This window comes from Parasteatoda tepidariorum, chromosome 7 (genome assembly GCF_982258835.1).
Source record: "Parasteatoda tepidariorum strain Cologne lab strain chromosome 7, Ptep-v5.0, whole genome shotgun sequence".
Lineage (NCBI taxonomy): Eukaryota > Metazoa > Arthropoda > Arachnida > Araneae > Theridiidae > Parasteatoda > Parasteatoda tepidariorum.
Genome location: NC_141761.1, coordinates 62,088,207 through 62,108,336, shown reverse-complemented (window position 1 = coordinate 62,108,336; position 20,130 = coordinate 62,088,207). Strand labels below are relative to the sequence as shown.

The 20,130-nt window shown below is 24.6% G+C and overlaps 1 protein-coding gene across 1 annotated transcript; it reads left to right on the top strand.

The window, feature by feature from the left end:
• The first annotated feature begins 148 nt into the window (after window positions 1–148).
• Gcat (Glycine C-acetyltransferase) lies at window positions 149–18,384 on the top strand. The gene is made up of 12 exons (XM_016067716.5): window positions 149–480; window positions 4,050–4,282; window positions 4,950–5,039; window positions 5,645–5,864; window positions 7,329–7,425; window positions 8,665–8,751; window positions 9,869–9,951; window positions 11,459–11,568; window positions 13,223–13,324; window positions 14,249–14,321; window positions 16,046–16,093; window positions 16,178–18,384. Exons 1-12 carry the CDS (start codon window positions 468–470, stop codon window positions 16,279–16,281), a joined length of 1,260 nt encoding a protein of 419 aa, XP_015923202.2. The 5' UTR covers window positions 149–467; the 3' UTR covers window positions 16,282–18,384.
• Window positions 18,385–20,130: the final 1,746 nt, after the last annotated feature.

Genomic DNA, 20,130 nt, shown 5'->3' with positions numbered 1-20,130 from the left:
AAAACAGTTTGATCGCATTGACTAAGTACATATTTTCGATAATAGGATTTATAAGTTTTCTCTCATTGAGTGGCTTTCAGCTTTACTTTCGCTAAAAGTAGTGAGTTAGGTTTATTCTTTGCATTTGATCTAAAGTAAGAAAAAAGAAGAAAAACGGAAACAGGTTATGGAACGGAATTTTAATTAAAGGTTTCACTTTTACTCTCACTCTTGTCGATATTTTGTGTTCCGATTGTATAATTGAAGAAAAATTTTCACCAAGCAAAATTTTTATTTCTTAATTTTTATGCAATTTTGTTAAAAATCAATATTAAGTTAGTTGGGAAATACTATCAAACTTCTCCCCCTCTATGCATATACACTTTTAGTATTTCCGTGTTTACAGGTGTTCTTAAATAAACAGGTGTTGCGGTAGCTCTTCTTTTTGTAGTTTATTCTCTTAGTCACTTCTGTTTAAAGAGCTTAATATGTTCCGTCCAGGTAACAATATTTCATTTCATTTAATTTTCAGATATTGCTATTTTAAATTTATTTTTCAAAATGATCGACGATTTCTTTTCTTTTTTAATTTTGTATTCTTTTTTATCAAACTTTAGCTATGCATTTTTGTTCTTTACTTAAACTGCTATTTATACTACATAATGAAACTTTTAGTTGTAAACAAAATTTATTAGTGCTGGAGTTTGAATTCTTTTTGAAGTATGTAGTCAGTTTAATAAAGTAGTTATTGAAAAGTTAGAATCCTTTATTTATTAAAAGAAAAAAAATTAAATCATTGATTCTTTTTCTTTCAATATTAAAAAGAATTTTAAGATTTTATATAATCCTAATTTTATTTAGATTATTTGAATACTTTTAATAGTTAAAAAATAATTACTACCTAATGATTAGAAAATATGAATAATTTTCAAAAAACTAAACATAGTCATCAGCATGCATCGAAGGGTGTTACTGAATAAACTAAATTGTGAAAAATAAGTTACAGTCTGCATAAATAATATAATATCTGTATAAATAGTATAATAAATTTGTATAAATATTAAATTTTTTTGCTAAATTAAATATTCTCATGAATAGTTTTTGCTATATTTTCTTTTTCATTAATCTATATATTCAAGAGGGAGGTACATTTTATTTTCTATTTTAATTTTATTTTTATTACCCTTCTGAATTAAGAATATTTTCTGTGAAACATTTTTATTTAAAAAATAAAAAAAAAAACAGTTAGTGTTTTCTAAATGAGTCAGTGTTTATTTTTGTAAAAAAGTACAATTTTTCTTCTTTGGCGAATTCTTCTTGGTATAAATTGATTAGATATTTTTTATACATTCATAACATTAACTTGCGAATGTAGCTTAATTAATTAAATAAAAAATTTGTGTATTGATTTATTTTTAGGGTTTAGATTATCAAGCCATAAAAACCAGAGCTTGAAAAAAAGACCTGGACTTTTTTAAGTTTTTTTCAGAAATATTTTATATTTTTATTTCAGAATCCTTATGAGATTGCAGGATTTGTTCTTAACATGAAAGTTAAATGTTTGGTAGCTATTTATCCCTCGTTTTGTTACAATGTAACCATTTTTGTGGAAGCTTTAAATTGTTAGGTTATTATTTTTCTTCTGAACAATAAGCAGATAGTTACATAAAAATTTTAAATTAAAAGATTGTAAAATTTTTATTGCACTTACTCATATTTTGTACCTAAGTCTATTGGGGTAAAATTTAAATTTTTGCTCAGTTACCATTGCAACTTAATCCTTAATTTTGTTTTCAACATTTTGTTACTATAAAATTATTTAAATGTTTTTAACAAACAGGTTGCTCTGTAATGCTTTGTAAAGTTAATTCCTAATAACAGTTTTATATTCATTATTTTAATTGCAAATTTTGATCAAAAATTGTTTTATATGAAGCTTATTATGTAAGTAAACTATCTACAGTTATAAGTAAACTATTTTATTATTTATTTACAGTTTAATGATAATGAAATTATTTATTTACATGTATAAATTTTTTTCTTAAAATATTATGTAATAATGTAATATTACAGGATAACTTTGTGTATAAAAAAAATTCCACATTTAGTTTTAAGCCTTTAATTTGGAATTATAATAGAAATCAAGTGATAAAAATAGAAATCTGGTCATAATAATAGTAGAGAATAATATTAAGAAAGGATGATAAATGACTTTTACAAGTAAATTAAATACCTTTAAACAATAAATGAAAAAGTAATTATATGTAGAATAAACTTTTCAATGATTTTTCTATCAACAAACTTCTTTCTTCATTCTTTTTTGTTGTATGAAAAAAGAGATATGATTCTCAATTTAACAGTATAACTCAGAAAAGAAATTATAAAACATAATTCAATTATAATGAAATTAAAAAAATAAATTAATGCTAATTAGTTTCCTAGATATAATTAAAATTTAACAAACAGTTTTTATGTTTTATTATAATGTTTAAACACAATTTATAAATTATATCTTACAGTTTGATTTAAGAAAACCGATAATTTTTTCAAGTTACATGAATAACTTTATTTCCTGAAAACTGATCGTTTTTCATAAAGAAAGTAAATTTATATTAATTATAGTTTAAATCATTACAAACTGCTAGACATTCAAAACATGGGGAAAAAATTTCTTATCAAACGTTAATAAGTTGTAAACAAATTTTGATTATTAAAAACATAATAATTTCATATAAATAAAAAGTATTCGTAAGTTTTTATGAACCTTATTCAACAATGTGTTCTTCACAAGAAAGAGATGCTGTACTCATCCATCATAATTAAAGGCGCAATCAAAACAAGTTGAATGCATTTTGATTTATGTATCAAGTTAATTTTGCTAAATTATATAATTAAAGCTAAAATTATCAAGTTAATTTATTTTAAATTCCACGGAAATTTTTGTTTAAATGACAAAAATATACAATTATTTTGCTTTTGAAGTAAAATCCATTAATCTAGTACGGTAAATTTTGAAAAAATGTATGTTTTTCCAAATGGTTTTTTTTTGGCTGGGCCCACTTTGGCAAAAGCAGCTAAGAACTCCCTTCAGCTTTCATCTGAAGCATACAGCATACTTTGAATCACTTCAAAACTTACGTTTACAGCCTAAAGAGGTTTGCTGAAGCTGCTTGGAAAATATAAATTGGACCATAATATTCAAACCTAGAAACTTAATCACTTGTTTTTTTTATATTCTTTCATTCCAAAAATTCAAATTTTTGTTGCATTTAATTAATTATCTTAGTTTAACTCCAAACAATAGGCCCTTGCAAGATTGTGCCCATGTGATTGTGTTAAGAGGTGACTGCGAAAAAATAAAATTATTGTTAAAGAATTGTTGTTGTGAATAAAATAAATGTTTAGTTTTCAAAAAAGAAAAAAAAATGTAAATATTTAGTAAACTTGCTAGCAATTCTTTACTCCTCTACCATCTATTTATTATTTAATGAATAATATTTAGCAAAATTAGTTATTTGTAGTAATTTTTTCCTTTTGAAATAAAATATTTTATTCGGATTTCTGATGTTATCATCAGTTTTATGGTATAGTACGAGCAAAAATATGTTATCTTCATTAGGCTGAATTAAGCTATCACACTGTATCTATGATGGACTTTTAAGGCTCAAAGATTATTCTTTTGCAATGACTAATGTATTATGGATGAGCACAAACAAATTTTAATTCCCAATTGAAGCTATCACACATTTCATATGAAAATGTTGATTAAAAAAATTCACCTTCAGATAAAATTCATACTAGGACATCATTCAAAATTTTTTGTACAGAGGTTCACCCTAATATAAATTCTATGGAAGACGTTCATTTTCATAAACATATGACCATTCTTAGATTTGTTGGTAAAAAAAAATTTGAATTGATGTAGGATCAGAAATCTTAATTTTGAAACTATGTTTGAAAAAAGTTAGAAGCCCCTGTTGTCGACGAATACATTTTTACTCATTTTTCTTATAACAGAATTGCATAGTAATATAGCTTGTAATTTTAATGATAATTTTATTCTCTCACAGCTGTGTGCCGTACCCTATTAAATGTAGGTTATACATTCAAAGTGGAATATGTATGTTCAAGTGCTTGGGCTAATGCAAGAGATATTATCAATGTTCAGCTAGATGCTATTCGTGAAGCAAAGACCTACAAAAATGAGAGAATTATTATATCAAAACAGGATGCCCGCATTCGAGTTGCTGATACACCACAAACTGTAATTAATTTTTGTGCAAACAACTATTTAGGATTGTCAGTAAGTGTTAAAGTTTTAATTTTGTTTTTTATTTTACTGAATTTTATCATAATTAACTAAATTATATAATAATTGTTAATAATTTAATCCACTTATTTTGATGATAAATCTATGCTTTTCAGTCAGAGAAAAATCTTTTCTGCATCGGGTAAAAGTTATATTTTGCGCTTTCTAGTATAAGTGTCTTGCTCAATATATTTTGTTATGTGCAGTCTCATAATTTTTTAAGTTGCAAATTTTAAGTAGATATTTATTTTCATTTTATAATAATCAACTCTTATAAATTGGTAAAATTGAAAAGTTTTTAATTTTTGTGAATTTCGAAAGTGATGAATGAAACTATTATTTTATGTATGCGTAATTACATATTTATTAATTTTTATTTAAAAATATTTTCACATTAATGGTGTACATCCGAATAAAAAGAAATTTTTATCTTGGTATTATCTCTCTTTATTAGTTAGATATAATTTATACTCAATATCTGTATTAATATAACGCTGTTCTTATTCTGCTGCTTTGAAAAATAATGATAGTAATGATACCATGATTATTTTAAGAAAATATATCAGTTAAGAATATTCCTTTGATTGAATATCAATTCTTTGTTCTTATTGATGTAAATATTACAACTTTCTCAATGATATCATTTCTATTACTGTTATAGAGTAATTCACAAATTATCGAAGCTGGAAAACAAGCATTAGAGCAATATGGAGCTGGCTTAAGTTCTGTTCGTTTTATCTGTGGAACTCAGGTATTTAGTTTTCTTTTAGTTATGTTAGCATTCATATGGACAAAATATTCCGGAGCCATTGTAAGTTCACTTAAAATGGCCAATAAAGACAAAATGGCCATTCACTAATACAGCTGCATAACTTGTATTAAAAAAGAAAGAATTTTGGGACTATTTATAAGTTATTGTATTTGCTTTCACTTAAACAACAAAAATAATTTATGCTTCTGTTAGCATAACAAAACATTAAAGAATGTGTGCTGTCCACTTTTAGAAAACTAACATAAATCAGTTTTGAAATTAGAACATATATTAAACAAGTGGGTTTCATTTATAATTAACGTGCAGTTTTTCCTTTTAAAAAAATAAATAAAAAGTAACTTGCATCTTTGGTGCAGTTTTTTTAAATTAATGATTAATTTTTTTTTACTATTATTAGCATTATCTTTTTCAAATTATTAGGTCAAGCACTATTTACATACTTTTTGATGAAAAACTATTAAGATAGAATCATGCACATGTAAGATTATAAGGCATTTGATGATTCTAGGTAAAAGAAACGAAAAAAAATTGAAACAATAAATTAGCATTAAACTTAGTTACTATTATTTTTCTTTTTAATGCAGAATCTGCATAAAGAACTAGAAAAGAAAATAGCTCAGTTTCATGGGAGAGAAGATTGTATAATTTATCCAAGTTGCTTTGATGCTAATGCTGGGCTTTTCGAGGCACTTCTCACGCCTGAAGATGCTGTGCTGTCCGATGAACTGAATCATGCTTCCATTATTGATGGGATAAGGTTATGTAAGGCCCAGAAACACCGCTATAAACATAGAGATATGGCTGGTATGGTTATTATAATTATTAAATGAATAAAACTCTTGTAGAATTTATTCTCATAATATTAAAATACAATTGTTATTTCACAGTTTTAAGGATTTGCAGTTTATTATTTACTAATGAAATTAGTAAAGAAAGTAACAATCATATTAACTGTGAATTTTACATCCAATTTTTTCTAGTTGTTATTCACTTTTTTTTGTTCTTTTCCTTATTTGTTTTATTTATTTTGCAGATTGTTGTCTGGGGGTACTGTAGAGAATTATTTTGTAGTATTTTTTTTGTTGCAACATTTATCATTTTTATTTATTTAAACAAAAAGATAAATGATTTTGGTGCATGATAATGCTATGAAAATAAAATATGTGTTAATTTTTAATTGTTTTGAAATCATATTGTTTACTAAATGCAATTTGCATGTATTATTAAGCATTGTTAAAGGACAACTAAGGATAAACATTTAATAATGTTTTAATTACAATTATAAATAAATATTAACTAATTTATTTCATTGAAATAATATTCTGAGTCATTCACTTTCACCTAAAACCTGTCTATTTTTAATGTGCCTTTTACATTGAATTTGAGTAATCTTGCCAAGTACCTTTGTTGTTTACCTTCTCACCTATTGTATTTTAAGTTTTCTATTTTTGGCTAATAATTTTATTTAAAACTCAAAATCAATCGACAATTTGAACTGCAGATAACTAATACATCTCCATTTGGCAGCATTAGAATATGCCAAATCTAGGTGCATTTCAAGCAACCTCAAAACATTTTTCATCAAGCTTCAGATTTATTATTCTCTGTCATGTTACATTTTCATATAAATCTCACTGCTTTAGCCACCATTCAAAAATGAAGCTGAAGGCCAGTTTGTTGTATTTTTATTAATTTTTACTGAAATAAGATGAGATATTATTTCTCAATTACATTATGGTTATTGCTTCTTCATCACTGCTTGAACCTACTACAAAATACTTCATTGTTTTTTATACTATTTATTTGAAATTTGGGCTCATAGTTAATTTTACACTTTAATTAATCATGATATTACATATTTTTATTATTACACATATTTTTATGTCAAAGCTAAAATATTTAAAATTAAAAATTGCTTTATAAAGTATTAGAACCTGCTCTTGCTTTTTTGTGTTTTTAAAGCAGTGGTACTTGATAAAATAGTTTTAAAAATCACAAATTGAAATTTCCTGGGGGTGTCTAATTTGATGAAACAGCTATCTTGCCATAAGGTAAGACTAATGTTATTTATAAATACTTTCATAGGATTGTTATTTAATTCTGAACATTAAAGCCTATGATTTTCGATCATTTATTTATCTATTTTTTAATAGAAATTCTGTTAAATGAAAATCTTCAAAGCAAATTTTTTAAATGCTTTTATGATTTTTGCTTTGCTTTCAATAATTAATATTAAAATTCATTTTAATTTCACCTACATTTGTTTAGATTTGGAACAGAAATTGCAGGAAAGCTCATCAGCTCGCATGAAACTTATTGCAACCGATGGAGTTTTCAGTATGGATGGAAATATTGCACCATTACCGTAGGTTTTTATTTTATTTCTACTAAAATTGGCATGAAATTTATTATTTATTTTTCTTTCAACTGTGTTTGCCTATTTTCATTTTTTTTTAATAAAAGGAATCATTGCATGCCTTAAAACTAATAATTTATGCATGCATTAAACTAATAATTACACATTCTAATACAAAGGTAGTCGTAATATGCGAGGCTCACCACAACTGTTAAAGATCAAACTTAAACTCTTTAAAAAACAGTATTTATGTTTAATCATGAATATTTGCAATAATGTAATGGCAAGCTGATGACAGTCTACTGTTTTGGATATTACTGTTTTTTTATTATTTACTTCCTTTTTTTTATTTATTTATTCATTCATTTATTTTTGTTGTAAAGCCCCCCGATTTTTTAAAATTTTTTTTGAATGTTTAATTGTCTGTAATGTATACTTACAATCCTTATTTTTTGTCTAGTTCAAATTTCTTTTTGATAGTTTTTAAACTTTGCTAGAAAATTTTTTAAAGTTAGCAAATTTAAGTTTTGCTGAAAATAATTTAATATAATAAAATGTTTGAAGTGCATTTTTGTCCTAAACATACAAATTGAGAATGATAAAATGGCATATTAACATAAATAGGTGGAATAATGTGTTTTAAATGAGAAAAAGTGTTCTGATTGTGAAAAAAAATTTGATTTATTATAAAGCCAAAGCATCAAGTCTGTATATATGTTTCTTAGCTTAATCAACAGCTTGTGTTGTTTAAAATTATTTTAGTTGTATTTACTGGTTATTTGTTTAATCAGTTACTTTTCGCATTTCATTTTCAATTACTTTGTTTATTCTAATAATTTCCTTATTTATGCTTGATAGTACTAATTTATTTTCAAAAAATGAGTATTTATTTTTTGAACTTTTTAAAAATTATTTTTATATTCTTGTAATTTTTGAAAAAGAAAATTGATTTTAAGCATTTTTAACTTGTTTCGATTATTATGTTATTATAATTGATGCCCATATCTTTAAGAAAGTATATACTAATTAAAAAAAACTTTAATTACTGAATCGCATAATCTATAATTTTAATAGCTTTGCCAATTTTTAATTTCACAGTACCAAAATAATATATATAGCTTAAATATAAATGAATATAATAATTGTAGAAATGAGGATAATTTTTTATAATTATAATATTTATTTATATTATAATAACTAATTAGAATTATTCTACAATGGATAATAATTTAAAATGATTTTTTAAAGAGATATCTGCAATTTGGCAAAGAAGTATAATGCTATGGTTTTTATGGATGAATGCCATTCAACTGGAGTACTTGGCAAATCCGGAAGGTAATGTATTTTTGAATTATCTAATTTAATTTTTGTGAAATAATTCATTTCATGACATCATCAAGTATAAAATATTTATTATAAATATAAATTGTGTTAAAAAATAAATTAATTTAAGATATTTATAATTAATATTCATATTAGCTGTTCTGTAGCTTAGTTATTTAGTTTAATTTTAACTAATTCAATTTATTCCTACACATCATTTTTTTTTCTGCCAGTTAGTTTTATGATTTATTGAACATTAAAATACATAGTATTTAATTAATAATTCTTAAGCTTGAAAAAGAAAAAAAAATTTAAAGTAATTTTTAATTGTATTTTAAGCTCCAAGAAAAAGGGGTTTTTAACTTTGAATTCTTCTATATGTTAAGAAATGTTCTAAGAGTCTAGTACAGTAAGCAATTGTAAAATATTTTTATATAAAATGTGCTCGAAAAAAAACTTTTTTTTCTTCAAATAATTTGAGTGTAGTATTTGGCACGTCAGGTTTTCTGCTTTTTAACAGTATTACCTGATATACATAAAAGCTATAGATAAATGTATGTTTATTGCAACAAAACAATGGTAACAGTCTATAATGAGTTATATATGAGACATTATAATATTTATTTTGGTTGAATAATCTAGTTTATATGGTTTTACATTGGAACTTTAATTGATTTTTCTAGGGGACAAATTAAATGAGAAAGATCCTAATAATCTGTGCTTATCATTCTTTTAATCCAAAATATCAATTAAAAAAATTTCAACTTTCAGTGAAACTGCATTTGTAATATACATATTGCTAATGTTTTAACAAAATCAAATGCAAATTTTAAAAGATAAGAAATTAGTTAGTGTGGAAAACTGTTTATTAAAAAGGCCATTTAAAGTTTGTGAAGGCTTTTCTCATACATGTACGCACCAGTTCTCAGTAATTCATTATATCCCAAGTCTAATTTCAGCTTTATACTTAATTATTGGATATTTGTTTTGCCAAGTTATTCAGTAAATAATATTATAATACTTTTTACAAACTATCTCAGTGATATTTCTCATAATATTTTACACACCAAATTTTTATGATTTTATATTAATTATTGATGCATGCAAATTAATAATTATTTCATTTTAGGGGAACTGAAGAACATTTTGATTTAAATGGAAGTGTTGATATTATTAATTCTACTTTGGGGAAAGCTTTAGGAGGTGCTGCAGGTAAACATTGGTTTTATATACTATAGCTGCCTTTAGTGTCCAGATTGTTTGTGTTTAAATGTGTTTGTGTTGGGGACATTTTTTCGATACTTCTTGATAAACAATATTAAACATTAAAATGTAATTTTTAAAATTTTTCTATTTATCTAATCTGGACAAAATCTGAGATTTCTATTTTGTGGCAAACTTTTACTTAACATAACTTTCATTAGAGAGTAATTACCCTCGAATTACTACACTTTTAATTACAAAATATCGAAATGAAATATTTGATTAGAAATGCAGGATCCAAATCTATGGCTTTTTTTTTTTTTTGAAAAATATATTATTTAGTATTACAGTTAATTAGACCAACTTTTTTCCTAATTACCCCAATAATTTTAAAAATGATCAAATGAAAACCGTTTAGTTTTTCTATTTATCTCATAGAAACACATAGATCACATTTGAGATTTATATCTTATTAAATATGCTATTTAACAATCCTGCTAATTAGGCTAATTATGTCTTAATTACTCTAATTATTCTAATTGCCCTAAATTACACATAAATCAAACTAAAACTTTCTTAGTTTATTAATTTTTATGTGAATACATGATCGAAATTGTAGCTTTCTAACTTCATGGGATGGAAAATTTTGTGATGAGTCAGAGAGGATATTGGCTTTTATATTTCGCAAAAAACTGTTTTAATATAAATTCCTTATTTTTACTTGTTTGTCTTTCTTATTTTTTATTTGTGATTTAAACTTTTGTGTCGGGAACATTTTAAATCAGGAAATATTTTACTCTTAGTGCGCACTTTAAAAACTTGAACTTAAAGTCTCAATTTTAATGTTAATGAATGCTGCTATTTACAAAAATAAAATTAAAAATATGAATGTGCATTAATCAATAAATGCAACAAATTGTTATTCAAAAAGTTACCAGATGATATTTATTTTATTTATTATTCTATATTGGACCATATTTAAAATGATAATTCAGATCACTGAGAGTTCTAAAAAACTATACCTCGTGCAAATAATTGTTAGTTCCCTAAAGAAATACTTTCAAGATTTAATAATAATTTGTGACAATAGCAATAAGTTGTAATAAAATTAAAATGACTCAAAGAAGCTAAATTAAAGGCATTTATAAAAATGTAGTTAATGCTGATTGGCTAATTTATGAAAACTAACTTGATTATTCAATTAACTTTCATCTTTATGTTTTTAAAATTAAGAGAATTTAAGTAATCTTTTCATTTCATATATTAAGCATTTTATTATAATCAAGTATATTTTAATTTTATGTTTTAAGTTGTGTTTTGCTTTGAAAAATTTTTTATAAAAATTTAATTCAGTTTGTTTTCACTGTCATAGTTTTTTTTTTTTTTTTTTAAGAAAAATTCAACTATAATTTAGTTTTAAAACAAATTTATCACTGTAATGTATTGGCTTATATTCAATAAAATGTTTCCAATGTTCTTATTGAATCGTATTTGTTAATCTTTATATCTGTATTAGGTGGCTATACAACTGGCAAATCTGAGTTAGTCAGTCTGTTACGTCAAAAATCTCGTCCATATTTGTTTTCCAATGCTCTTCCCCCTGCTGTTGTGGCCTGTGGAATAAAAGTAATTGTTTAATCATGTTACTTTTAATAGTACTTTTACTAAACTTAATAGTACTTTTGAATATATAATGATACTCATTTTTATTTTCCTTTCCAAAAGTTTACAAATTAAAATAAATAAATTATATTGTGTTTTTTTAAAGACAAATTTCCAGGAATCTTTTTTTTTTTTTTTTGTAGAGTGTGAATTCATTACTGAAATTGTCAAACTACCTAGAATTACTCTTAAATATTACATTAATTTGTTAACAAATATTTGAGTCTATAAACATGCTATTTTTTCCTCACATGCTTAGAGCCTATAATCCCTTTTTAGGGACAGTTGTAAAAACTATTTTTTACACATATATTACTTTTAGATGTCTTTTTCCTTTGCAGGGTGCCTTGAATAACAGTGACAATTTTTAAAAATTTATGATAGGGAAACAATTTAGTTTAAGAAACAATTAATATCATGTGTCAAAGCATAACTTTTTCTGCTCAGAGTTCTTGGTTTTAGATCTGAAATTTTGAAGCTGTAACTGTACCAATTTCTTTTTTTCTTCTTTCTATTGTATTTTGATGTATTTAAATTTCAATCTCTAATTACAATATGTGATTGTTTCTGATAGTGGGCATTTCGTAAATAGCATGATGTAATTTTCATGCATTGAAATGTTTCAAAACATTATCATGTGATTTTTATTTATGTATTTTTTTTTTTTTTTTAATAATTTTATCTACTTGTAGTTAAAAAAAATTTTGAACTAAAAATGAATGAGCGCTAGAAGGTGAAATTTATGCTCTATTACATAAATTATCTTTTTCCTATTTAACCACTTTTTTGTTGTTTTTTTAACAACTACCATTCTAATTTAGGATACCCGGTCAATTTCCCCATGACCCACATGTATCAAGCATTTGGTTTATAATATAAATTTCTTAATTTTCAAGTTCGTTAAATGTTTTGTTGACTATATTAGTAATACAATTGTAAGCATTTTGATTAGATTTTGTCATTTCACTTGGTACTTGAACTTTTTCAAATAAAACTAAAATATTAGAATTTTTTTTTCTAGTTGATCTTATGACATATACCTAAATATACTTTAGTTTTTAATAAAATATTATTTAATTCAATTCAACTTGCAAAATTTTATTTAAAAACTTACAATTTGTTTCTATTGGCATGGCTTATGTAATCTTTCTTTTTCTATTTATAGCGTACATTTTAATAGTTTATTTTGTATAATTAGTAATATTACATGTTTTAATTTTATCTGTTTAACCTACTGGCGATTTTGAAAATTGGCAAAATCTGAAGAATATACGCTCTCTATAATACGCTATTTCCCTATCTAATATCATGAAAAACCCAGCTTTGTTGTGCGGAGAAGACTGTAGGTTAAAAGCATATTTTGAGGATCAGGAAAAATGTTGAGGAAAAAGAAAATGTATTGCAGTCAGGATAGATTACTTTGTATGAGCTTTTAAATTTGTTAATACCTTTGTCATGTAACAAGATTCCTAATATCTTTTGATCCACTGTCATTTTACTTTAAAGTAATAGTTTCTTGCTTTTTTTTATTTATTCATTTTGTATAATCTCTTCTGTATTGAAAATTTACGTATTTGTTTTTGTATATCATTAATATTTTGAACTTCATTATTTACAGGCTTTGGAAATAATCATAGAAAACCCTTCTCTTGTGGAACGATTGCATAAAAATACTAAAATATTCAGATCTTCAATGAAATCTAAAGGGCTTGAAACTATTGTAAGTTTTTTATTTGAAATATTTCATCCTTACTTTTCAATTAAAAGAATGAAAAAAATTAACCTACTTTAGGTTGTGTGTTTTATATACTTCTTAACTCATTTAATTAAATGTTTTATAATTTATAAAGAACTGCATCTCGTTTCCAGTTGGAAACCATACTACAAAATATTGTAAATCAGTGATTAGTACAGCAAAGTGAAGAATTTTTTTTTTTTTTTTTATCTTTCTATTAAAATTACCTTTCTATTAAAAATTGTTTTACTGTACAATCAGAGTTTACCCATGCAACTTATTTAGAAAAACATACAAATTATTAAAAGAGTCAAATGTAGTACTTCTTATTGTTTTGCAATCTAAATTGTTTTAGTTTTTATGTCACAAAATATTGTGAACTGTCTAATTACCTATTAATACTATGCTGAAGAATAATAACCTTTTTTTCGGATTGATGTAACTCTAAAAGTAAAAAAGTAAAGTTTATAAATTTTAGGAAAAAAATGTGTGTTTATGTTATATTTAATCAACTGAAAATAAGGATTTTTTAATTTGGTATTTTTTCATTTTTATTGAGAGTAAAAGTGATCTTAAAAATTGATTCTTCTACTGAATATAAACTTGTTTTCTTTTTATTGACCACTTGTGGACGTTGGTTTTATGAACTGTCGTTATTTTGTCGAAAGATTGACATAGACTTTACATAAACTCCATTCTTTATTTATGTAAAATATTAAAAAATAACTAATATGTAAGTAAAATTTTTATAAATTTTTTAAAAATAATTTAATAACTTAACGAAACTCTCGGAAATGTTTGTTTAATTTCATTGTGGTTTTATAAAAAAAATTGTGAATTAAAACAATAAAGTTAGATTATTTACCTTCACAATTGTAATTCATATTTTAACTGAATTTTTTTTTAAAGGGAGATGATCATCCTATTTGTCCTGTAATGGTTCCTGAAGATAAAGCTGTGGCTATCGCTAACAAAATGCTAGGTATGTTTAATTTGTTTAAATTTATCGGCGGATATTTCTGCAGTTTTATTTTTAATATTTCATACAATAATTATTTTCACAAAAAATAACAGTGCTTGCTGTTTAATGTTATTGCACAATATCCTGAAGTTATTTAATTCTAATAAACGGTTGAGTCCGCTTACAAATATCTGAGCAATGTGATAGAAAAGTGAGATAGAATTTTCTTAGTTTTGCTGAGCATAACCTGGATAAAGATACAAAGTAGTTAAATCAGATATACATAAATTTATAAAATTTAATATTCAGTCAGAAATATTAATTGAGTAAGTGAAACTATATTAATTCAAATTTAATAGTTATTATAAAAATTACACAAATTATAAGAAATTAAAGTCTCTCCACTTTATTGATTCCCTAATGCTAATAAAAGTGAAAGAAATCCTCTGCTATTTACCTTGTTTAAACAAAGATCTAAACAAAGTAACTATGTCTTATATTTGTTGGAATAAAATGCCTTCCTGCTCATACATATTATTTTCTTACAATTCCTGATCCCATATCCCTAGAAAAGTGATGAAAAATAGTTTTAATAGTTGATGAAGTTTTTTAAGTGAAGGCGAAAAAGTAGTCTGTGGTCCCAATGGTAGCCAAATGCCTTGCCTAAGGTTTTAAAAAGGAATGTTTTTTAAAAAGCTGCACTATCAGAACAAAAATAATCAGATACTTTTAATCATTGTCATTTTCCTAAATTATAAAGATTAGATTTGTAACTAAGATATATTAAGATTATGTGATTTGTCGCACTTTGCTGTAATTATCTAATTATGTGGGACCTTAGAAAACCAATAAAAATTTATAAACAAAAGTATTTTTTGAACACATAGTAATAAATAGCAATCAATGTGCGATTTTTTAACACCTATGCACACACAGTATCTGAAAGATGTCACTTTCAATTTAAATTTAATTTTTTTGTAAACATAGCATGTATATCCATAGACATTTCTTTAAGAAATCTTAACTCTGTTGCATTTTTTTTTCAATTACAACTTAAAAATAACTCAAGCAAATTTACTAAAATTCTTGAATTATTTTATGAATTGTAAGAAAATAGAATAATGTAATAAATTTAATGTCTAATGTGAGTATTTGACTATGCTTGTGTGAAAAAAGTTAACCAATTTTTTTAAAAAAATTTCTTTGTCTTATGATAAAAAGGGCTATATAATTTAGTAAAATATTAAAATTTTTAATAGATATATGATAACAAATTAAGCAAATTATATAGAGTATTTTATTATTGATAAAACAAATGGGAAAACTTAAAGTGAAATGTATAAACATTTTATCATATGATTTTGCTAGTAAATACATAAAAAAATCTGATTTAAATCAAAAATTTAAATTTCTTTACATTTTTTAAAAAAATTAAGAATTTTTCCAGTCTTGCTGCATAACTACTTTACTACTCTCAGACACCACTTTTATAACTATAATTGTAGCCATTAAAAAGTTAGAGAGTTGCAAACTCAGCTTATGAGATTAAATGTAAAAATATTTGGACTAGTAAGTAGAATGTGAATGAATGACCTTCTAGTAGAATGCATTTTGCTTTTATGTTTAGATGCAAATATGTATTTAAGTATTATTTTATTTTTATGTAGGTTGATTTTTATTTATAAAAAGATTTTTATGGTATTTAAACATTAGATAACATTTTCAATTGGGAATTATTTCCACAGATAAGGGAATATATGTCATAGGCTTTACATATCCAGTTGTTCCTAAAAGTAAGTGCAAAATATGTATTTTGTTCTAATTGGTTAAATTTTAAGAGCAGAAAATATTAATAATAAGTAAATTTCAAATTTTAGATCGAGCTAGAGTCCGTGTACAAATATCTTCCTCTCACACGGAACAGGACATCTTGAAGGCAGCTGAAGCTTTTCAGTCCGTTATTACTGAGCTTGTCCACTGAATTAAGGTCTAGTGAAAAGAAATTACTTCTGAGATTATATTCACATTCCAGGGATTTTCTTACTGAGAAATATCTATAACTTTTATTTGGGGATTTTTTTTTATTTTAGTCTTGTTATTATATTGAATCTCATTTTCTTTTAATTAATTTTTTTATGAATTACGTGAATACAGTAGAAGATTTATATAACACAATTCTCTATAAACCACAGTAACTTTATATTTATGAAATTATTAGTAACTTGAGCGTATATGCAGTAACTTTATCTTTATTAAAATTATTATTCTTAGACATCTACTAAATATATAATTAGTAGACAATGCAATCAATCACACATAAAAAATTTCAGCAACTGAGCAAAAAATATTAACTGTTTCCAGGCAGCAATTATGTATCTGCTAAAAGCTTATAATCTCTAAAGTAAACTAAAATTGATAACTTTTTTTGTTGTTAGTTCTAACACTCTTTGTAATTTAAATTTTTTCCCCTTTAGTATATAAATAAACATTTTGGTGCATATTTTTGTGTTTTCAAGTATGTGTATTCAAAAATTGTTTTCAAGCATAAATATTGATCTGCTCCAGATATGTATAGCCATAGTTGGCAAATTTAATATGTGAAATGATATGCAAACACAAATTTCTTTCTAATGCAAGGCTTTGTGTTTCAAGATTTGCGTTATAAATATCTTTTACTGTATTTGATTTATTCCATGCAGACTTAAATGGTTATTTTCGTTTTCTAAATTATAAAAACTATACATTCCATTTTTTTTATTTATTTCTTTTTTGCAATATAATTTTTGGTATTTTTATTTTTCTTATATTATTTTCATTATTTTATTTATTGCCTACTTTAATGAAATTTAAAAATATTGCTGAAAGTTACTTTTGAATTAAGTAATTTTAGAGATAATTTTGATATTGACTAAATTTTTTCATTTCTGATTTGACTCCATCCATATCTATAAAAAACTGCTAATAATTGCCTAGCTCAGCAGTTTCCAACCTTTTCAGTTGTACAGATTATCAATTTTGAAAAAATAAAAATAAGAAAAGCTTCTGAAGTTCCACTAATATCAGTTAAATATATGGGAAAAGCTATATTATGACAAATAGACACCTATTATATATATGTAGGAAGGAAAAAAGTATTTGCTTTGACAAATGAAAAGGACGTTTTCCTCATTGGTTATGGGCTTAGAGCTTTTGAGTGACGCCACATCTCACTAAGACTTGTAAATCATGTCTAAAATTGGTATTAACTTAGTTGCTTAGTACTGGTAACAGCTTAAACTTTCAACCAGCGTTCACGGCACAGTAATCATGCTGCCCATGAATTGGGAACTGCTGGCCTAGCTAATTGTTTTAAAAAGAAGTTTGCAAGGTGCAATAAAAACTTTAAAAACATCAGTTATAAGCGTTAAAATGAAAGCATAATGGTAAAAATGCCAAAATGAAAGGGACTAAAAGTTATAAACTCATAAATAAATTTAAAAAAGGTACTGAATACTTATTTTAACATAAAATTTATAGCAATTTTATTAAGTTTTTCACTTCATGTTTCCTTGCAAACCTCTTTTGGGGATTCATTCTTAGTTTAAAATAATGTTTAATAATACTAAATCATATCCCTTTTTAGTAAATATCTTTTTGAAGTATACCTTATTTATCTTAATCCTGTTACAATAAAATACCTAATACACTGTTACAGTAAAGTGCCTTTTTATAAAGTATTATTTTGAAGGAAAAAAAAAGAGACACATTATGACAGTTTATCTCAATACATATGTACTACTAGAAGTCAGTGACATTTTTATGATAAATGTCTTGTTGAAGCTTTCCTTTCCTACATTGATTCTTGTTTTTTTTGCTCTAAATTTAAACTTTTCTATGGATATATAAATTAAACTATATATTCCAATATGTATAAACTTATTTCTCTGTATTACAATATTTTCAGTATTCCCCCCCCCCTAGTTTTATTTAATTATAACAAAAATTAATCCTTACTCTATCAAATATAAGAATACTGTATGAAATGCTGTTGTGATAAAATGGCTTATTATAAAGTATTATTTTGAAATAAATAAATAAAACAATATGGCAGTTTGTCTTATTACACAATACTTTAATATTATTATTCTCAATTAACATTGTTGTATAAAACTACATGAATCTTAAATGTATCCAAACTTGAATTTTTTTGTATGCATACTTTAATTGAAAATGTGTATAAATTCCAAATGGCATACATCAATTTTTTGTTATTCTGACGTTTCCAGTATTGTTCTTTTCCCTAATTTTATTTAATTGTAATAATCCTCTCCCGTGTGAGATTCCCGTATACTGTTAATGAAGTATTATTTAGAAAGGAAAAAAAAAATTTTTTTTTATTAAATAGAACTTTGATATTATTATTTTCAATTAAATTTCTTATTCCTTTTAAATGTATAATTTTAATTCAGTTTCTTTCATTTATAAAACATTATTGACATCATTTGCATTTCATATGAATTGCAGCTAATATAGTGTAAAACAGTAATTATATATGTATGGAAAACAGTTTAAAACTTACAATCTTAATGGTTGGAACTGGAGACCTCAAATACGGATACACAGATGATATTTTAAGTTACAAAATCAGAAACAAAAACTTACTTCTTCTGAGTAAGCCTATTTTTTTTCGACGGTTTATGATTCCAGACCCTTAAAATATGTTCCCAAAAGTTTTTTCAGGAGAGGAATCTAAATTTTTGACCCCTTAATGTTTTACTTTCTGCGTATTTTCCTGTATCTCTAAAACTTTTTAAGCAAGTTAAAAAGAGGGAAAAAATTACACACAATTAAGAAATTCATTTATCCAAAAATAATTTCATGTAACAAATAATTTTTAATAAATAGTTATTAATTTTCATTTAATAATAGTTGAAAAAAATTTGAATTGATAAAAATACAAGATTTTAAAGAAAGTAATTTTATATAGCAAAATACATAAATTCACCATTTTTCCCATCACCATTTTTCAAAATTCTCTTCACTCTATTCACCATTTTTATTCTTTTATCATTAACATCAATTGTTTCTAAAAAAATTATAAAGAAATTAGTTAAATTTTTTAAAATGCAAATTTAAATCATAAAAGGTTTGTTATTGTATAGATTTAAAATATTAAGTGAAGGTTCCCTAAATTCGTACTTTAATTAAAATCCTAATTGATTTATTATTACAAACTTTTTTTCTTAATAAAATAATTCATTGCTGAAATTTTTGAAAATCACGAAACCAGTCAGATAGATAAAAAGCTTTAAGTACTTATTAGTGCATGATCCCTCAAATCAAACTTTGCTAAGTTAAAATTTTAATAAAATTTTATTTAATTAGAAAATCAAAAAAGTAGATGAAAATTATGGAGTGATGAACGCTGTCTGTCTTTGTTTGACATCTTAAACCCAGATGAAAAACTTGATGCGTGAACGAGCAAGTTCATGCATTGCAGTACTGATTTCCAGTAACGGTACCAGGTTGGCGTCATCAGCGGGAAAATACAAAAACGAAATTATGGTAACCCTAAGTTTGCCTTACTAATTTACTAAAATTCGGGAGATTTTCAGATAAATTCCGGAGGGTAGGAGATGCCACCAGATATCGCGACTCAACCATAAAAGGCGAGAAGGTTGGTACGTCTATAATTTATTCTTCTCTATCACTGTCTTCAAAACATCTTTCTTAGACTTTGAAGAAAGAAATTTTGAGTTTTTTAAATCCCACAAATCCAATTGCTGTTTTTAATCTCCAGAAATGCTAAAACATTTAAGAATTTAGATAACCTACCAAGTGATCGTCTGTT

Bases quoted from the DNA above. Each gene is read 5' to 3' on its own strand.
- Gcat (XM_016067716.5), top strand. The intron at 8,752-9,868 runs GTAATGTATTTT...ATTTCATTTTAG, and splicing joins GTACTTGGCAAATCCGGAAG to GGGAACTGAAGAACATTTTG. The intron at 14,322-16,045 runs GTATGTTTAATT...TTATTTCCACAG, and splicing joins TATCGCTAACAAAATGCTAG to ATAAGGGAATATATGTCATA.